At 42.9% G+C, this 21,480-nt stretch overlaps 3 protein-coding genes across 5 annotated transcripts in view; 1 reads left to right on the top strand and 2 right to left on the bottom strand.

The window, feature by feature from the left end:
* LOC137309335 (1-acyl-sn-glycerol-3-phosphate acyltransferase alpha-like) overlaps positions 1-5,382 on the bottom strand; it is a 44,287-nt gene extending 38,905 nt beyond the window's left edge. Inside the window, exon 1 of the mRNA XM_067977590.1 lies at positions 5,323-5,382. Coding sequence (XP_067833691.1) covers positions 5,323-5,382 — 60 coding nt within the window. The remainder of the gene's footprint in view (positions 1-5,322) is intronic.
* LOC137309330 (divergent protein kinase domain 1B-like) overlaps positions 1-21,480 on the top strand; it is a 128,983-nt gene that overhangs the window by 71,310 nt on the left and 36,193 nt on the right. The window lies entirely within an intron of this gene.
* Positions 10,210-13,050, bottom strand: LOC137309334 (putative uncharacterized protein DDB_G0286901). The gene is made up of 3 exons (XM_067977589.1): positions 12,704-13,050; positions 11,379-11,577; positions 10,210-11,262 (listed from the first exon to the last, which is right to left on the bottom strand). The coding sequence occupies exons 1-3, from the start codon at positions 13,048-13,050 to the stop codon at positions 10,210-10,212; spliced, it is 1,599 nt and encodes a 532-aa protein (XP_067833690.1).

Here is a 21,480-nt window from a genome sequence, read left to right as displayed (position 1 = left end):
GAAAGTGAAGTAGTCCAATCCGAAACTAGGGTCCTAAATCTAAACAGAGGAAACTACGAAGGTATGAGGAGTGAGTTGGTTCTGATAGATTGGGAAGCTTCCTTAAAAGGCATGACGGTGGATAGGCAATGGCTAACATTTAAGGAACGAATGCATGAATTGCAACAGTTATACATTCCTTTCTGGTGCAAACTCACAAAAGTATAAGTGGCCCACCCATGGCTAACAAAAGAAATGAAGGATAGTATTAGATCCAAAGAGGAGTTATATAAAGTTGCCAGAAAAAGTAGCAAGCCTGAGGATTGGGAGCAGTTTAGAATTCAGCAAAAAAGGTCCAAGAGATTGATTAAGAGGGGAAAAATAGAGTATGAGAGTAAACTTGCAAGGAACATAAAAGTGGACTGTAAAAGCTTCTCCAAGTATGTAAAAAGAAAAAGATTAGTGAAGACAAATGTAGGTCCCTTACAGTCAGAAACGGGAGAATTTATAATGGGGAACAAGGAAATGGCAGAGCAATTAAACAAATACTTTGGTTCTGTCTTCATGGAAGAGGACACAAATAATTTCCCAGAAATGCTAGGGAACCAAGGGTCTAGTGAGAAGGAGGAATTAAAGGAAATTAGTATTAATAAAAAAATAGTGCTGGAGAAATTAATGGGACTGAAAGCTGATAAATCCCCAGGGCCTGATAATCTGCATCCCAGAGTAATAAAATAATGGATGTATCTTTCAAAATTCTATAGATTATGGAACAGTTCCTGCAGATTGGAGGGTGGAAAATGTAACTCCAATATTTAAAAAAGGAGAGAGAAAACAGGGAACTACAGACCGGTTAGCCTAACATCCGTAGTAGGGAAAATGCTAGAGGCTATTATAAAGGATGTGATAACCAGGACACTTAGAAAATATCAACGGGATTAGACAAAGTCAACATGGATTTATGAAAGGGAAATCGTGTTTGACAAACCTACTGGAGTTTTTTGAGGATGTAACTGGTAGAATAGATAGGGAAGAATCAGTGGATGTGGTTTATTTGGATTTTCAGAAGGCCTTTGATAAAGTCCCACATAAGAGGTTAGTGTGCAAAATTAAAGCACATGGGATTGGGGAAAAGATACTAGCGTGGATTGAAAATTGGTTAACAGACAGGAAACAGAGAGTAGGAATAAATGGTTCTTTTTCATGGTGGCAGGCAGTGACTAGTGGGGTACCACAGGGACCAGTGCTTGGGCCCCAGCTATTCACAATATATATCAATGATTTGGATGAGGGAACAAAATGTAATATTTCCAAGTTTGCTGATGACACAAAACTAGGTGAGATCGTGAGTTGTGAGGAGGATGCAAAGAGGCTTCAAGGCGATTTAGACAAGTTGAGTGAGTGGGCAAGTACATGGCAGATGCAGTATAATGTGGATAAATGTGAAGTTATCCACTTCGGAAGGAAAAACAGAAAGGCAGAGTATTATTTAAATGATGATAGATTGGGAAATGTTGATGTACAAAGGGACCTGGGTGTCCTTGTACACCAGTTACTGAAAGCAAACATGTAGGTGCAGCAAGCAATTAGGAAAGCAAATTGTATGTTGGCCTTCATTGCAAGAGGATTTGAGTACACGAGTGAGAATGTCTTACTGCAGTTATACAGGGCCTTGGTGAGACCACACCTGGTGTATTGTGTGCAGTTTTGGTCTCCTTACCCAAGAAAGGATATACTTGCCATAGAGGGAGTGCAGCGAAAGTTCACCAGACTGATTCCTGGGATGGCAGGATTGTCGTATGAGGAGAGATTGGGTCGACTCGGCCTGTATTCACTCGAGTTTAGAAGAATGAGAGGGAATCTCATTGAAATGTATAAAATTCTGACAGGGCTGGGCAGACAGCATGCAGGGAGGATGTTTCCCCTGGCTGGGGTGTCCTGAATGAAGGGTCACAGTCTCAGGATACGGGGTAGGACATTTAGGACTGAGATGAGGAGAAATTTTTTCACTCAGAGGGTGGTGAACCTGTGGAATTCTCTACCACAGAAGGCTGTGGAGGCCAAGTGACTGAATGTATTTAAGAAGGAGACAGATAGATTTCTAGACACAGAAGGCATCAAGGGGTATGAGGGGAGAGCGGGAATATGGTATTGAGATAGAGGATCAGCCATGATCATATTGAATGGCGAAGCAGGCTCGAAGGGCCAAATGGCCTACTCCTCCTCCTAGTTTCTATGTAACTAAAGCCAGAGTTCCCTGGATGAGAAAAGAGATAGAGAGTAAGATGAAGTGGAAAAAAGGGGGCATATGACAGATGTCAGGTTGATAACACAAATGAGAACTAGGCAGAATATAGAAAGTTCAGAGGGGAAGTGAAAAAGGAAATAAGAGGGGCAAAAAGAGAATATGAGAATAGACTGACGGCCAATATAAGAGAGAATCCATAAGTCTTCTACAGGCATGTAAATGGGTAGTAAGAGGTGGGGTGGGCCGATTAGGGACCATAAAGGAGATCTAAATCATGGAGGCAGAGGGGATGGCTGAGGTACTAAATGAGTACTTTGCATCTGTCTTTACCAAGGAAGAAGATGCTGCCAGAGTCTCAGTAAAGGAAGATATAGTTGAGATACTGGATGGGCTAAAAACTGAAAAAGAGGTACTTGAAAGGATAGCTGTACTTAAAGTAGATAAGTCACCCGGTCCGGATGGGATGCATCCAAGGTTGCTGAGGGAAGTAACGGTGGAAATTGCAGAGGTCATAATTTTCCAAACATCCGTAGATACAGGAATGGTGCCAGAGGACTGGAGAATTGCAAATGTTACACCCTTGTTCAAAAAAGGGTGTAAGGATAAACCCAGCAATCATAGGTCAGTCAGTTTAACCTCGGTGGTGGGAAAACTTTTAGAAATGATAATCCTGGTATAGAATTAGCAGTCACTTGAATGAGTGTGGATTATGGAAAGCCAGCACGGATTTGTTAAAGGCAAATCATGCTTAAGTAACCTGATAGTGTTTTTTGATGAGGTAACAGAGAGAGTAGATGAGGGCAATGCAGCTGATGTGTATATGGACTTTCAAAAGGTGTTTGATAAAGTGCCGCATGGTAGGCTTGTCATCAAGATTGCGGCCCATGGAATAAAGGGGGCAGTAGCAACATTGATACAGAATTGGCTAAGGGACAGGAAACAGAGAGTAGCGGTGAATGGTTGTTTTTCGGACTGGAGGGAGGTGTACAGTGGTGTTCCCCAGGGGTCAGTGCTGGGACCACTGCTTTTCTTGATATATATTAATGACTTGGACTTGGGTGTACAGGGCACAATTTCAAAATTTGCAGATGACACAAAACTTGGAAGGGTAGTAAGCAGTGAGGAGGATAGTGATAGACTTCAAGAGGATATAGACAGGCTGGAGTCATGGGTGGACACGTGGCAGATGAAATTTAACACAGAAAAATGAAAAGTGATACATTTCAGTAGGAAGAACGAGGAAAGGCAATAAAAACTAAAGGGCACAACTCTAAAAAGAGTACAGGAACAGAGAGATCTGGGGGTCTATGTACACAAATCGTTGAAGGTGGCAGGGCAGGTTGAGAACGTGGTTAAAAAAGCATACGGGATCCTGGGCTTTATAAATAGAGGCAGAGAGTACAAAAGCATGGAACTCATGATGAACCTTTATAAAACATTGGTTCGGCCACAACTGGAGTATTGTGACCAGTTCTGGGCACTGCAATTTAGGAAAGATATGAAGACCATAGAGAGGGTGCAGAAGAGATTTACTAGAATGATTCCAGGGATGAGGGACTTTAGTTATGTGGATAGACTGGAGAAGCTGGGGTTGATCTCCTTGGAACAGAGATGGTTGCGAGGAGATTTGATAGAGGTATTCAAAATCATGAAGGGTCTAGACAGAGTAGATAGAAAGAAACTGTTCCCATTGGCAGAAGGGTCAAGAACCAGAGGATATAGATTTAAGGTGATTGGCAAAAGAACCAAAGGTGACATGAGGAAAAACCTTTTTAACACAGCGAGTGGTTAGGATCTGGAATGCACTGCCCGAGGGGGTGGTGGAGGCAGATTCAATCATAGCCTTCAAAAGGGAACTGGATAAGTACTTGAAAGGAAAAAAATTTGCGGGGCTACAGGGAAAGGGCGGGGGAGAGGGATTAGCTGGATTGCTCTTGCATGGAGCCAGTGCGGACTCGATGGGCCGAATGGCCTCCTTCCTGCTGTAACCTTTCGATGATTCTATGATTCCGTTGGTGAGATTCCTGTTGGTGAAATTCTTCTTGGTGAGATTCCTGATGCTGTGATTCCTGTTGGCGAAATTCCTGTTGGTGAGATTCATAGAATCATAGAAAATCTACAGCTCAGAAGGAGGCCATTCGGCCCATCATGTCCACACCAGCTGAGAAACGAGCCACCCAGCCTAATCCCACTTTCCAGCACTTTGTCCGTAGCCCTGCAGGTCACGGCTCTTCAGGTGCAATTCCAGGTATTTTTTTAAATGAGTTCAGAGTTTCTGCCTCTACCACCCTCTCAGGCAGTGAGTTCCAGACCCCCACCACCCTCTGGGTGAAAAATAATTTCCTCATTTCCGCTCTAATCCTTTCACCAATCACTTTAAATCTATGCCCCCCGGTTATTGACCCTTCCGCTAAGGGAAATAGGTCCTCCCTATCCACTCTAACTAGGCCCCTCATAATTTTATACACCTCAATCAAATCTCCCCTCAACCTCCTCTGTTCCAAGGAAAACAACCCCAGCCTATTCAATCTGTCATCATAGCTAAAATTCTCCAGTCCCGGCAACATCCTCGTTAATCTCCTCTGCACCCTCTCTAGTGCAATCACATCCCTCCTGTAATGTGGTGACCAGAACTGTGTGCAGTACTCAAGCTGTGGCCTAACTAGTGTTTTATACAGTTCCAGCATAAGATCCCTGCTCTTATATTCTATGCCTCAGCTAATAAAGGAAACTATCCCGTATGCCTTTTTAACCACCTTATCTACCTGTCCTGCTACCTTCAGGGATCTGTGGACTTGCACTCCAAGGTCCCTCACTTCCTCTACACCTCTCAGTATCCTCCCATTTATTGTGTATTCCCTTGCCTTGTTTGCCCTCCCCAAATGCATTATCTCACACTTCTCCGGATTGAACTCCATTTGCCACTTTTCTGCCCATCTGACCAGTCCATTGATATCTTCCTGCAGTCTACAGTTTTCCTACTCACTATCAACCACACGGCCTATCTTTGTTTCATCCGCAAATTTCTTAATCATGCCCCCTATGTTTAAGTCCCAATCGTCAATGTATACCACAAAAAGCAAAGGACCCAGTACCGAGCCCTGCGGCACACCAATGGAAACAGCCTTCCAGTCGCAAAAACACCCGTCGACCATTACCCTTTGCTTCCTGCCGATGAGCCAATTTGGATCCAATTTGCCACTTTCCCTTGGATCCCATGGGCCTTTACTTTTTTGATCAATCTGCCATGTGGGACCTTGTCAAAAGCCTTGCTAAAATCCATGTAGACAACATCAAACACACTACCCTCATTGATACTCCTTTTCACCTCCTCAAAAAATTCAATCAAGTTAGTCAGACACAACCCCCCCCCCCCCACTTCACAAATCCGTGCTGACTGTCCTTGATTAACCCAGCATCAAAGCTGAAGGTCAGGCGAGGGTGTGTGGCCCAACTAAGAGTTCTATATACAAATGCACGGAGTATAAGGAATAAATTAAATGAATTACAGGTTCAAATTCAAATTGGAGGGTATGACATGATAGCTATTACTGAGACATGGCTGCAGGATGGTCAGGATTGGGAACTAAATATACCAGGTTATAAGGTCTACAGGAGAGACAGGGAAAATGGAAGAGGGGGAGGAGTAGCCTTAGTGATTAGAGATGAAATCACTTCAATGATAAAGGAGGATATAACGAGAGGTAAGCAGCCAACAGAGACATTATGGGTTGAATTGAGAAATAAGAAAGGATCTAAGACTATGGTGGGAGTTATGTATAGGACCCCTGGCAACAGCTCTGAAGTGCTAAAATGTATAAATGCAGAGATTAGACAAGTGTGTAACAAAGGCATAATGGTCTCAATGGGGGACTTTAACCTTCACATAGATTGGGAAAAGCAGACTAGCAAATGTCAGAAAGGTAGTGAATTTCTTGAGTGTGTCCGGGATAGTTTTCTACAGCAATCTGTCCCAGAGGCAACAAGGGGGCAAGCCATACTAGATTTAGTATTGAGTAATGAACCAGATTTAGTTAACAGCTTAATTGTGCGTGAACATTTATCCAATAGCGATCATAACATGATCGAGTTCAATGTAGTGTTTGAAAGGGAAAAAAGTGAATCAGCTGCTAAGATTCTAGACTTGGGTAAGGCCGACTTCAATGGGATGAGACAGAGACTGTCCACAGTAAACTGGGCAAATCTGTTAATGGGTAAAACGACTGGTGATCAGTGGGAAATGTTTAAAGAAACATTTAACGTGATACAGAACTGGTTTATACCCCTGAGGGGCAAGAACTCTACTTGCCAAAAAAAACAGCCATGGACAATTAAAAAGGTAAGGGACAGTATAAGACAGAAGGAAAGGGCATACAAAAAGGAAAAAAATGGCACAGATGCTGGCGAATGGGAAAGATACAAAGATCAACAAAGGGTCACAAAACAGATAGTAAGGGCTACAAAAAGAGAGTATGAAAAGAAACTCGCAAGGGATATCAAAACCAATACGAAGAACTTTTATAGTTATATTAGGAAAAAGAGGGTGGTCAGGAGCAGTGTTGGCCCCTTAAAAACTGAAAGTGGGGATATTGTCATTGACAATGGCGAACATGTTGAACAATTACTTTGCGTCAGTATTTACAGTAGAAAAAGAGGATAGCATGCTGGAAATCCCAAGAAAACTAATATTGAATCGGGGACAGGGACTCAATCAAATTAACATAAGTAAAACAACAGTAATGAAGAAAATAATAGCACTAAAGAGTGACAAATCCCTAGGACCAGATGGTTTCCATCCCAGGGTTTTAAAGGAAGCAGGTGAGCACATTGCAGATGCCCTAACTATAATCTTTCAAAGTTCCCTAGATTCAGGAACTGTCCCTCTAGATTGGAAAATTGCACATGTCACTCCGCTTTTTAAGAAAGGAGAGAGAGGGAAACCAGAGAATTATAGACCAGTTAGCCTAACATCTGTTGTGGGGAAAATGCTGGAGTCCATAATTAAGGATAGGGTGACTGAACACCTCGAGAATTTTCAGTTAATCAGGGAGAGCCAGCATGGATTTGTGAAAGGTTGGTCGTGCCTGACAAACCTGATTGAATTTTTTGAAGAGGTGACTATAGTAGTGGACAGGGGAATGTCAATGGATGTTATTTATATGGACTTCCAGAAGGCATTTGATAAAGTCCCACATAAGAGACTGTTAGCTAAGATAGAAGCCCATGGAATCGAGGGAAAAGTACAGACTTGGTTAGGAAGTTGGCTGAGCGAAAGGCGACAAGAGAGTAGGGATAATGGGTAGGTACTCACATTGGCAGGATGTGACTAGTGGAGACCCGCAGGGATCTGTCTTGGGGCCTCAATTATTCACAATATTTATTAACGTCTTAGATGAAGGCATAGAAAGTCTCATATCTAAGTTTGCCGATGACACAAAGATTGGTGGCATTGTAAGCAGTGCAGATGAAAACATAAAATTACAAAGGGATATTGATAGATTAGGTGAATGGGCAAAACTGTGGCAAATGGAATTCAATGTAGGCAAATGTGAGGTCATCCACTTTGGACCAAAAAGGATAGAACAGGGTACTTTCTAAATGGTAAAAAGTTAAAAACAATGGATGTCCAAAGGGACTTAGGGGTTCAGGTACATAGATCATTGAAGTGTCATGAACAGGTGCAGAAAATAATCAAGAAGGCAAATGGAATGCTGGCCTTTATATCTGGAGGACTAGAGTACAAGGGGGCAGAAGTTATGCTGCAGCTATACAAGACCCTGGTTAGACTGCACCTGGAGTACTGTGAGCAGTTCTGGGCACCGCACCTTCGGAAGGACATATTGGCTTTGGAGGGAGTGCAGCGTAGGTTTACTAGAATGATACCCGGACTTCAAGGGTTAAGTTACGAGGAGAGATTACACAAACTGGGGTTGTATTCTCTGGAGTTTCAAAGGTTAAGGGGTGATCTGATCGAAGTTTATAAGATATTAAGGGGAACGGATAGGGTGGATAGAGAGAAACTATTTCCGCTGGTTGGGGATTCTAGGAGTAGGAGGCACAGTCTAAAAATTAGAGCCAGACCTTTCAGGAGTGAGATTAGAAAACATTTCTACACACAAAGGTTGGTAGACATTTGGAACTCTCTTCCGCAAACGGCAATTGATACTAGCTCAATTGCTAAATTTAAATGTGAGATAGATTGCTTTTTGGCAACCAAAGGTATTAAGGGATATGGGCCAAAGGCAGGTATATGGAGTTAGATCACAGATCAGCCATGATCTTATCAAATGGCGGAGCAGGCAGAGGGGCTGAATGGCCTACTCCTGGTCCTATGTTCCTATTGGTCCGTGCCTTTCTAAGTGACCGTTTATCCTGTCCCTCAGAATTGATTTCAATAATTTGCCCACCACCGAGGTTAGGCTGACTAGCCTGTAATTACTTGGTCCCTTTTTAAACAATGGTACAACGTTAGCAGTCCTCCAATCATCTGGCACTACACCTGTATCCAGTGAAGTTTGGAAAATAATTGTTAAAGCCTCCACTATTTCCTCCCTGGCTTCTTTTAACAGCCTGGGATACATTTCATCTGGCTCTGGTGATTCATCCACTTTCAAAGATGCTAATCCCCTTAATACTTCCTCTCTCACTATGTTTATCCTATCTAATATTTCACACTCCTCCTCCTTAACTTCAATCCCTGCATCATCCCTCTCCTTTGTGAAGACAGATGCAAAGTATTCGTTAAGAACCATACTCACATCTTCCGCCTCCACACATAGTTTACCTTTTTGGTCTCTAATGGGCCTGACTCTTTCCTTAGTTATCCTCTTGCTCTTAATGTATTTATGAAACATCTTTGAGTTTTCTTTGATTTTACCTGCTAATATTTTTTCATGCCCTCTCTTTGCTTTCCTAATTTCATTTTTAACTTCACCCCTGCACTTTTTATACTCCTCTAAGCTTTCCGTAGTATTGAGTTCCCGGTGTCTATCATAGGCTTTCTTTTTCTGCCTTATCTTACCCTGAATGCTTCTTGTCATCCAGGGGGCTCTAGATTTGGCAGCCCCTCCCTTTTTCTTTGTGGTAATATGTTTACCCTGAACCCCTTGAATCTCCCCCTTTGAATGTCTCCCACTGCTCTGACACTGATTTACCTTCAAGTAGCTGTTTCCAGTTTACTTCTGCTAAATCACTTCTCAGTTTAGTAAAATTGGCCTTTCCTGAATTGAAAACTCTAACTCCTGCTCTGTCTTTGTCCTTTTCCATAACTATGCTAAAACTAACTGTATTATGATCACTACCACCAAAATGCTCTCCCACTGCTACTCCTTCCACCTGCCCCTCTTCATTTCCTAGAACTAAATCCAAAACTGCGCCCCCTCTCGTTGGGCTTGCTATGTACTGACTAAAAAAAATTCTCCTGAATGCAATTTAAGAATTCTGTACCCTCTATACCATTCACACTGATTGTATCCCAGTTAATATTCGGGTTGTTGAAATCCCCGACTATTACTGCCCTATTGTTTTTGCACTTCTCAGAAATTTGCCTACATATTTGCTCCTCTATCTCCCTCTGACTGTTTAGGGGTCTATAGTACACTCCCAGTTGTGTGACTGCCCCTTTTTTGTTCTTTAGCTCAAACCATATGGCCTTTTTTGATGCTCCTTCTAAAATATCATCCCTCTTCACAACTGTAATTGTTTCCTTAACCAAAATTGCCACACACCCTCCTTTTTTATCCCCCTCTCAATTGCGTCTGAAAACCCTGTAACCAGGAATGTTGAGCTGCCAGTCCAGCCCTCTTTAAGCCATGTTTCTGTAATAGTTAAGATATCATACTGCCACGTGTCTATCTATGCCCTCAGCTCATCAGCCTTATTTCCTATACTCCTTGCATTGAGGTAAATACGTTTAAGGACTGCCAAACTCCTCTGTTGTTTATTTTCTAACCTTCGTTCCCTCTGCCTTCCAGACTCACTCACTAATTTTCTGCCTTCCATTTCCAGTTGATGAGATTCCAATTGATGACATTCCTGTAGTTGGGATACATGTTGGTGTGATTCCTGTTGGTGACATTCCTGGTACTGTGATAACTGTTGATGAGATGCCTGTTGAAGAAATTGCTGTTGATGAGATTCCTGTTGGCGAGATTCCTCTTCGTCTGATTCCTGTTGAGGAGATTTGAAATGATGATATTCCTGATGCTATGATTCTTGTTGATGAGATTGCTGGTGATGTGATTCCTGTTGATTGAATTCCTGTTGGTGTGATTCCTATTGATGAGAGTCCTGATGCTTTGATCCCTGTTGGTGAGACTCCTGTTGGTGAGACTCCTGTTGGTGAGACTCCTGATGCTGTGATTCCTGTTGGTCAAATTCCTGATGGTGTGATTTCTGTCGGTGTGATTCCTGTCGAGGAGATTCCTGTTGGTGTGATTCCCGTTGGTGTGGTTCCTTTTGATGAGATTCCGCTTGATGACATTCTTGATGGTGAGATTCCAATTGATGACATTTCTGTTGGTGAGATTCCAGTTGGTGTGATTTCTGATGATAAAATTCCTGATGTGATTCCTGTTGACAGAATTGCTGTTGATGAGATTCCTGTTGATCAAATTCCTTTTGTTGAGAATCCTGTTGATGTGATTCCTGTTGATTGAATTCCTTTTGTTGAGAATCCTGTTGATGTGATTCCTGTTGATTGAATTCCTTTTGTTGAGAATCCTGTTGATGTGATTCCTGTTGATTGAATTCCTTTTGTTGAGAATCCTGTTGATGTGATTCCTGTTGATTGAATTCCTCTTGGTGTGATCCCTGTTGATGAGAGTCCTGATGCTATGATTCCTGTTGGTAACATTCCTGTCGATGTGATTCCTATTGGTGCGATTCCAGATATTGAGATTCCTGTTGGGGAGATTCCCGATGCTGCGATTCCTGTTGATAATAGTCCTGTTGGTGAGACGCCTATTGATGAGATTCTCGTTGGTGTGATTCCCGTGATAAAATTCCTGATGCTGTGATTCCTGTTGATTAGATTCCTGTTGGTGAGATTCATGTTGTTGTGATTCTTGTTGGTGTGATTTCTGTTGTTGTGATTCCTGCTGATGAGATTCCTGTTGGTGTGATTCCTTTTATTGAGATTCCGATTGATGACATTCCTGTTGGTGACATTCCTGTTGGTGAGATACGTGTTGTTGTGATTCCTGTTGATTGAATTCCTGATGATAAAAATCCTGATGGTGAGATTGCTGTTGGTGAGAATGCTGTTGGTCTGGTTCTTGTTGGTTTGATTCCTGTTGTTGATAGTCCTGATGCTGCGATTCCTGTTGTTGAGGATCCTGATCCTTTGATCCCTATTGATGAGATTCCTGTTGGTGTGATTCCTGATGCTATGATTTCTGTTGGTCAAATTCCTGATGGTGTGATTCCTGTTGATTAGATTCCTGTCGGTGAGATTCCTGTCGATGTGGTTCTTGTTGGTGTGATTTCAGATGGTGTGATTCCTATTGAGGAGATTCCTGTTGGTGTGATTCCTTTTGATGAGATTCCGATTGATGACATTCCTGATGGTGAGATTCCCGAAGCTGCGATTCCTGTTGTTGAGGATCCTGATGCTTTGACCATAAGACCATAAAAGATAGGAACAGGAGTAGGCCATTCGGCCCCTCGAGCCTGCTCCGCCATTTAATGAGACCATGGCTGATCTTATTTTTACCTCAACTCCACTTTCCCGCCCTTTCCCCATATTCTTTGACTCCCTTGCTGGTCAAAAATTTGTCTAACTTAGCCTTGAATGTATTCAATGACTCAGCCTCCACAGCTTTTTGGGGTAAAGAATTCCAAAGATTCACGACCACCTGGGAGAAGAAATTCCTCCTCATTTCTGTCTTAAACGGGCGACCCCTTGTTCTGAGACTTTGCCCCCTAGTTTTAGATTCCCCCATGAGGGGTAACATGCTCTCAGCATCTACCCTATCGAGTCCCTTCAGAATCTTGTATGTTTCAATAAGATCTCTTCTCATTCTTCTAAACTCCAATAAGTATAGACCCAATCTGTTCAATCTTTCCTCATAAGACAACCCTTCCATACCCGGAATCAACCTAGTGAACCTTCTCTGAATTGCCTCCAATGCAAGTATGTCCTTCCTTAAATAAGAGCACCAGAACTGTACGCAGTACTCCAGGTGTGGTCTGACCAGCACCCTGTACAGTTGGAGCATGACTTCCCTGCTTTTATACTCCATCCCCTTAGAAATAAAGGCCAATACTCTGTTTGCCTTCCGGATTACCTGCTGCACCTGTATGTGGACTTTTTGTGTTTCATGTATGAGGACACCAAGGTCCCTCTGTACCGCAGCATTTTGTAGTATTTCTCCATTCATATAATATTTTGCTTTTTTATTTTTCCTCCCAAAGTGGATGACTTCACATTTTCCCACAAATTCCATCTGCCTAATTTTTGCCCGTTTGCTTAATTACCAGGAGATTCCTGTTGATGAGACTCCTGTGGTAAAATTTCTGATGCTGTGATTCCTGTTGATTGAATTAATGTTGGTGTGATTCCTGTTGATAAAATTCCAGATGCTGCGATTCCTGTTGATGATAGTCCTAATGCTGATTCCTGTTGTTGAGGATCCTGATGCTTTGATCCCTGATGAGATTCCTGTTGGTGTGATTCCTGCGATAAAATTCCTGATGCTGTGATTCCTGTTGGTGAAATTCCTGATTCTGTGATTCCTGATGCTGTGATATTTGTTGATGAGATTCCCGTTGATGTAATTTCTGTAAGTTTGATTCCTGTTATGAAATTCCTGATGTGATTCCATTGGTCAGATTCCTGTTGATGAGATTCCTGTTGGTGTGATTCCTAATGGTGAGATTTTTTTTTTATTCGTTCATGGGATGTTGGCGTCGCTAGTGAGGCCGGCATTTATTGCCCATCCCTAATTGCCCTTGAGAAGGTGGTGGTGAGCCGCCTTCTTGAACCGCTGCAGTCCATGTGGTGAAGGTTCTCCCACAGTGCTGTTAGGAAGGGAGTTCCAGGATTTTGACCCAGCGACGATGAAGGAACGGCGATATATTTCTAAGTTGGGATGGTGTGTGACTTGAAGGGTAACGTGCAGGTGGTGTTGTTCCCATGTACCTGCTGCTCTTGTCCTTCTAAGTGGTAGAGGTCGCGGGTTTGGGAGGTGCTGTCGAAGAAGCCTTGGCGAGTTGCTGCAGTGCATCCTGTGGATGGTACACACTGCAGCCACAGTGTGCTGGTGGTGAAGGAAGTGAATGTTTAGGGTGGTGGATGGGGTGCCAATCAAGTGGGCTGCTTTGTCCTGGATGGTGTCGAGCTTCTTGAGTGTTGTTGGAGCTGCACTCATCCAGGCAAGTGGAAAGTATTCCATCACACTCCTGACTTGTGCCTTGTAGATGGTGGAAAGGCTTTGGGGAGTCAGGAGGTGAGTCACTCGCCGCAGAATACCCAGCCTCTGACCTGCTTTTGTAGCCACAGTATTTATATGGCTGGTCCAGTTAAGTTTCTGGTCAATGATGACCCCCAGGATGTTGATGGTGGGGGATTCAGCGATGGTAATATCAAGGGGAGATGGTTAGACTCTCTCTTGTTGGAGATGGTCATTGCCTGGCACTTGTCTGGCATGAATGTTACTTGCCACTTATGAGCCCAAACCTGGATGTTGACTAGGTCTTGCTGTATGCGGGCTCAGACTGCTTCATTATTTGAGGGGTTGCGAATGGAACTGAACACTGTGCAATCATCAGCGAACATCCCCATTTCTGACCTTATGATGGAGGGAAGGTCATTGATGAAGCAGCTGAAGATGGTTGAGCCTAGGACACTGTCCTGAGGAACTCCTGCAGCAATGCCCTGGGGCTGAGATGATTGGCCTTCAACAACCACTACCATCTTCCACTGTGCTAGGTATGACTCCAGCCACTGGAGAATTTTCCCCCTGATTCCCATTGACTTCAATTCCTGTTGGTGTGATTCCTAATGCTGAGATTCCTGTTGGTATGATTCTTTTTGGTTGGATTCCTGATGCTGTGATTCCTGTTAGTGTGATTCCTTTTGATGAGATTCTGATTGATAAGATTCCTGTTGTTGAGTTTTCTGATGATGAGATTCCTGTTGCTGTGACTTCTGTTGATAAATTTCCTGATGCTGTGATTCCTGTTGGTCAAATTCCTATTGGTATGATTCCTCTTGATGAAATTCCTGATGCCGCTATTACTGTTGATGAGATTCCCGATGCTGTGAATACTGTTGGTGAGATTCCTGATGCTGTGATTTCTGATGCTGAGATTCCTGGTGGTGTGATTCCTGTTGATAAAATCCTTGTTGGTGAGATTTGTGTTGATTCAATTCCTGTTGGTGTGATTCCTGTCGGTGAGATTCCTTTTGGTGTGATACTTGTTGGTGAGATTTCAATTGATGACGTTCCTGTTGGTGTGATTCCTGTTCATGACATTGCTGGTGGTTTGATTCCTGTTGATGAGATTCCTGTTGGTATTATTCTTTTTGGTGAGTTTGCTGATGCTCTGATTCCTGTTGGTGAGGTTCGTGTTGGTGTGATTCCTGTTGGTGAGGTTCGTGTTGGTGTGATTCCTGTTGGTGTGATTCCTGTTGGTGAGGTTCGTGTTGGTGAGGTTCGTGTTGGTGTGATTCCTGTTGGTGAGGTTCATGTTGGTGAGGTTCATGTTGGTGAGGTTCGTGTTGGTGTGATTCCTGTCGGTGAGGTTCATGTTGGTGAGGTTCATGTTGGTGAGGTTCGTGTTGGTGTGATTCCTGTTGGTGAGGTTCGTGTTGGTGTGATTCCTGTTGATCGAATTCCTATTGGTGTGATTCCCATTGATGAGATTCCTGTTGATAAATTTCCTGATGCTTTGATTCCTCTTGGTCAAACTCCTGATGCTGTGATTTTCATTGATTTGATTTCTGTTGGTGTGATTCCTGTTGATCGAATTCCTGTTGGTGTGATTCCTGTTGATAAATTTCCTGATGCCGTGATTCCTCTTGGTCAAATTCCTAATGCTGTGATTTCTGATGCTGAGATTCCTGATGCTGCGATTCCGCTTGATGAATTCCTGTTGGTGAGATTCGTGTTGATGTGATTCCTGATGCTGTGATTCCTGTTGATGACATTGCTGGTGGTTTGATTCCTGTTGATGAGATTGTTGTTGGTGTGATTCCTTTTGATGAGATTCCTGTTGGTGTTATTCCTGTTGTTGAGATTCCTGATGATGGGATTCCTGTTGATGAGATTCCTGTCGATAAATTTCCAGATGCTTTGATTCCTCTTGGTCAAATTCCTGTTGCTGTGATTTTTGTTGATTTGATTCCTGTTGGTGTGATTCCTTTTGATGACATTCCTGTTGGTGAGATCCTATTGATAAAATTTCTGTTGGTGTGATTCCATTGGTCAAATTCCTGTTGATGAGATTCCTGATGATGAAATTTCTGTATGTGTGATTCCTGTTAGTGTGATTCTTTTTGGTGAGATTCCTGATGCCCTGATTCCTGTTTTTGTGAGATTCCTACTGGTGACATTCCTGTTGATCAAATTCCTGAAGTGGTGATTCCTGTTGGTGAGATTCTTGTTGGTTTGGTTCCTGTTATGAAATTCCATATGCTGTGATTCCATTGGTCAGATTTCTGTTGGTGTGATTCCTGTTGATGAGATTCCTGATGTTGAAATTTCTGAATGTGTGATTCCTGTTGTGAAATTCCTGATGCTGTGATTCCATTGGTCAGATTCCTGTTGGTGAGAATCCTGTTGCTGCAATTCCTGTTGATCAAATTCCTGATGCGGTGATTTCTGTTGATTAGATTCCTGTTAATGAGATTCCTGATGTTGTGATTTTTCATGTTGAGATTCCTGATAATGAGATTTATGTTGGTGTGTTTCTTGTTGGTGTGATTCCTGTTGCTCCAATTCTTGGTGCACTTCCTGTTGATGAAATTCCCGATGCTGTGAATACTGTTGGTGAGATTCCTGATGCTGCGATTTCTGATGTTGAGATTCCTGATGTTGCGATTCCTGTTGATGAAATTCTTGTTGGTGAGATTCGTGTTGATGTCATTCCTGTTGATATGATTCCTGTTGATTGAATTCCTGGTGTTGTGATTCCTGTTGGTGAAATTCATTTTGGTGAGATTCCGGTTGGTGTGATTCCTGTTGATCAAATTCCTGATGCTGTGATTCCTGTTGGTGAGATTACTGATGCTCTGATTCCTGTTGGTGAGATTCCTGTTGATCAAAATATCTGCTTTAGATACTGTTGGGGGAGATGGCTTATCAGGGGAAAGCAGCAAGAGCCAGGTTCGGGGCACCATGGGTGGCTCTGCTGCACAGGAGGGGAGGAAGAAGAGTGGCAGGGCTATAGTGATAGGGGATTCGATTGTAAGGGGAACAGATAGGTGTTTCTGCGGCCGCAAACGTGACTCCAGGATGGTATGTTGCCTCCCTGGTGCTAGGGTCAAGGATGTCACGGAGCGGCTGCAGGGCATTCTGGAGGGGGAGGGTGAACAGCCAGTAGTCGTGGTCCATATTGGTACCAACGACATAGGTAAAAAAAGGGATGGGGTCCTGCAAGGTGAATTTAAGGAGTTAGGAGATAAATTAAAAAACAGGACTTCAAAGGTAGTGATCTCAGGATTACTACCAGTGCCACGTGCTAGTGAGTATAGGAACAGGAGAATAGACAGGATGAATGCGTGGCTGCAGGGATGGTGTAGGAGGGAGGGATTTAGATTCCTGGGACATTGGGACCGGTTCTGGGGAAGGTGGGACCTGTACAAACGAGACGGGTTACACCCGAGCAGGACCGGGACCAATGTCCTCGCGGGGGTGTTTGCTAGTGCTGTTGGGGAAGGTTTAAACTAGAGTGGCAGGGGGATGGGAACCTGAGCGGGGAGTCAGAAGGGAATAAAGTTGAGAGCAGCAAGAGAGGGGAAGACCCAGGGGAAATCCATAATACAAATAGTACAAACAGTTGTTCAAGAACAAGTGAAAGGGAAAAGCGTAGAGCAGCGGAAAGAAAGTGTACTTTAGGCACGACAGATAAAATAAAAACTAGAAGGCGTAAGGGGATTAACCCAGCATCAAAGCTGTGGCAGGGGGTTGGGAACCTGAGCAAGGAGACAGAGGAAAGCGTGTCAGGAAGGGACAGAAGGTATGGAGTAAAAGGTAAAGTGTTAAAAAAGGAAAAAGCAGGAACTAAGTGTCACAAAACATATTTGAAAGTTCTTTATCTGAATGCATGTAGCATTCATAACAAAATGGACGAGTTAACGGCACAAATAACTATGTTTGGGTACGATCTTGTGGCCATTACAGAAACATGGCTGCAGGGTGACAACGACTGGGAATTAAATATGCCAGGGTATTTAACAATCAGGAAGGACAGGCAGGAAGGAAGGGGAGGTGGGGTGGCTATGTTAGTAAAGGAAGGAATCACTGTAATACAGAGAAATGATATTGGGACAAAGGATCAGGATAATGAAACAGTTTGGGTAGAGATAAGGAATAATAAGGGGAAAAAAACACTCGTGGGCGTAGTATATAGGCCTCCTAATAGTTGCAACTCTGCTGGAAGAAGTATTAATCAGGAAATAGTCGGGGCATGTAATAAGGGAACAGCTATAATTATGGGGGATTTTAACTATCATATTAACTGGACAAATCAAATTGGGCAGGGCAGCCTTGAGGAAGAGTTTATTGAGTGTATTAGGGATGGATTTCTTGAGCAGTATGTAACTGATCCTACAAGGGGGCAAGCAACCTTGGACCTGGTCCTGTGTAATGAGCCAGGATTAATTAATAATGTCCTAGTTAAGGATCCCCTTGGAATGAGTGACCATAACATGGTTACATTCCATATCCAATTAGAGGGTGAGAAGGTTGGTTCTCAAACAAGCGTACTGAGCTTGAATAAAGGAGACTATGATGGTATGAGAGCGGAATTGATTAAAGTGGACCGGGAAAATAGATTAAAGGGTAAGACGGTACATGAACAGTGGTGTTCATTTAAGGAGTTATTTTACAACTTTCAAAAAAAATATATTCCACTGAGGAAAAAAGGGTGTAAAAGAAATGACAGCCATCCGTGGCTAAGTAAAGAAATTAAGGATAGTATCCAACTAAAAACAAGGACATATAAGGTAGCCAAACTTAGTGGGAGGATAGAAGATTGGGAAGTCTTCAAAAGACAGCAAAAAGTAACTAAAGGATTGATTAAGAAAGGGAAGATAGATTATGAAAATAAATTAGCAAATTATATAAAAACAGATAGCAAGAGTTTCTACAGTTATATAAAAAGAAAAAGGGTGGCTAAGGCAAACGTAGGTCCCTGAGAGGATGAGACCGGGAAATTAATGATGGGAAACATGGAGATGGCAAAAATGCCGAACAAATATTTTGTTTCAGTCTTTACGGTAGAGGACACTAAGAATATCCCAACACTGGACAAACAGGGGGCTCGAGGGGAGGAGGAGCTAAATACGATTAAAATCACTAAGGAATTGGTACTCAGTAAATTAATGGGACTCAAGGCGGATAAATCCCCTGGACCTGATGGCTTACATCCTAGGGTCTTGAGGGAAGTGGCAGTAGGGATTGTGGATGCTTTAGTAATAATTTTCCAAAATTCTCTGGACTCGGCAAAGGTCCCGGCAGATTGGAAAACTGCTAATGTAACACCCTTATTTAAAAAGGGTAGTAGGCAGAAGGCTGGAAATTATAGACCAGTTAGCCTAACATCTGTGGTGGGTAAAATTTTGGAGTCTACTATTAAGGAGACAGTATCGGAACATTTGGATAAACATAATTTAATAGGACAAGGTCAGCATGGCTTTACGAAGGGGAAGTCATGTCTGACAAATTTGCTTGAGTTCTTTGAGGACATAACGTACAGGGTGGATAAAGGGGAACCATTGGACGTAGTATATTTAGACTTCCAGAAGGCATTCGACAAGGTGCCACATAAAAGATTATTGCTCAAGATAAAGAATCACTGGATTGGGGGTAATATTCTGGCATGGGTGGAGGATTGGTTATCTAACAGGAAGCAGAGAGTTGGGATAAATGGTTCATTCTCGGACTGGCAACCAGTAGCCAGTGGTGTTCCACAGGGGTCGGTGCCGGGTCCCCAACTCTTTACAATCTATATTAACGATTTGGAGGAGGGGACTGAGTGTAACATATCAAAGTTTGCAGATGATACAAAGATGGGAGGGAAAGTAGAGAGTGAGGAGGACATAAAAAACCTACAAGGGGATATAGACAGGCTGGGTGAGTGGGCGGAGATTTGGCAGGTGCAATACAATATTGGAAAATGTGAGGTTATGCACTTTGGCAGGAAAAATCAGAGAGCAAGTTATTATCTTAATGGCGAGAAACTGGAAAGTACTGCAGTACAAAGGGATCTGGGGGTCCTAGTGCAAGAAAATCAAAAGGTTAGTATGCAGGTGCAGCAGGTGATCAAGAAGGCCAACGGAATGTTGGCTTTTATTGCTAGGGGGATAGAATATAAAAACAGGGAGGTATTGCTGCAGTTATATAAGGTATTGGTGAGACCGCACCTGGAATACTGCATACAGTTTTGGTCTCCATACTTAAGAAAAGACATACTTGCTCTCGAGGCAGTACAAAGAAGGTTCACTCGGTTAATCCCGGGGATGAGGGGGCGGACATATGAGGAGAGGTTGAGTAGATTGGGACTCTACTCATTGGAGTTCAGAAGAATGAGAAGCGATCTTATTGAAACATATAAGATTGTGAAGGGGCTTGATTGGGTAGATGCAGTAAGGATGTTCCCAAGGATGGGTGAAGCTAGAACTAGGGGGCATAATCTTAGAATAAGGGGCTGCTCTTTCAAAACTGAGATGAGGAGAAACTTCTTCACTCAGAGGGTAGTAGGTCTGTGGAATTTGCTGCCCCAGGAAGCTGTGGAAGCTACATCATTAAATAAATTTAAAACAGAAATAGACAGTTTCCTAGAAGTAAAGGGAATTAGGGGTTACGGGGAGCGGGCAGGAAATTGGACATGAATTTAGATTTGAGGTTAGGATCAGATCAGCCATGATCTTATTGAATGGCGGAGCAGGCTCGAGGGGCCGATTGGCCTACTCCTGCTCCTATTTCTTATGTTCTTATGTTCTAAAGTGATGATTCCTGTTGATTAGATTCTTGTTGGTGTGGTTCCTGTTATGAAATTCCTGATGCTGTGATTCCGTTGGTCAGATTTCTGTTGGTGTGATTCCCTTTAATGAGATTTCTGTTGGTGTGATTCCATTGGTCAGATTCCTGTTGGTGACATTCCTGTTGGTGTGATGCTTTTTGATGAGATTCTTGATGCTGTGATTCCTGGTGCTGTGATATTTGTTGATGAGATTCCTGTTGATGAAATTTCTGTATGTGAGATTCCCATTATGAAGTTCCTGATGCTGTGATTCCATTGGTGAGATTCCTGTTGGGGAGATTCCTGTAGGTGAGATTCTGATTGATGAGATTCCTGTTGGGGAAATTCCTAATGCTGAAATTCCTATTGTGGAGATGCCGGTGATGGACTGGGGTTGACAATTGTAAACAATTTCACAACACCAAGTTATAGTCCAACAAATTTATTTTAAATTCCACAAGCTTTCGGAGGCTTCCTCCTTCCTCAGGTGAATGTGGAAATGGAATTTTCGAATCCTTCGCATTTGAAAATCACAGAACAATGCCTGGTGATTACTGCCCGTTGCCAAGGCAATCACAATGTGCAGACAGAAAGGTGTCACCTAAAAGGCCACCGAATATACAAACCCCCAAAAAAAAGAGAGAGAGAGAAGGAAGACAGTCAATGACCCGTTATATTAAAAACAGATAACATTTGTTCGCTGGTGGGGTTACGTGTAGCGTGACATGAACCCAAGATCCCGGTTGAGGCCGTCCTCATGGGTGCGGAACTTGGCTATCAATTTCTGCTCGACGATTTTGCGTTGTCGTGTGTCTCGAAGGCCGCCTTGGAGTACGCTTACCCGAAGGTCGGTGGCTGAATGTCCATGACTGCTGTTGGTATGATTGTTCTTGGTGAGATTCCGATTGATGACATTCCTATTGTTGAGATTCCTGATGCTGAAATTCCTGTTGGTGAGATTGCTGCTGGTGATATTTCTATTGCTGCAATTCCTGATGCAGTGATTTCTGTTGATTAGATTCCTGTAGGTGAGATTCCGATTGATGATATTCCTGTTGGTGTGTTTC

The sequence above is a fragment of the Heptranchias perlo genome, unplaced genomic scaffold, assembly GCF_035084215.1.
Source record: "Heptranchias perlo isolate sHepPer1 unplaced genomic scaffold, sHepPer1.hap1 HAP1_SCAFFOLD_162, whole genome shotgun sequence".
In the NCBI taxonomy this organism is placed as follows: Eukaryota; Metazoa; Chordata; class Chondrichthyes; order Hexanchiformes; family Hexanchidae; genus Heptranchias; species Heptranchias perlo.
Note: the sequence above shows the minus strand (reverse complement) of the source record. Positions and strands in the feature narration are given on the sequence as shown.

Coding starts and splice junctions, on each gene's coding strand:
- LOC137309334 (XM_067977589.1), bottom strand. CDS start 13,050: ATGGAATCACATCAGGAATTTCATAACAGGAATCAAACTTACAGAAAT. Junction 11,578..12,703: donor TCATCAACAGGAATCTCCTG/GTAATTAAGCAA, acceptor TCTCATCAATAG/GGATCAAAGGATCAGGATCC. Junction 11,263..11,378: donor GGAATGTCACCAACAGGAAT/GTCATCAATCGG, acceptor TCTCACCAACAG/GAATCTAATCAACAGGAATC.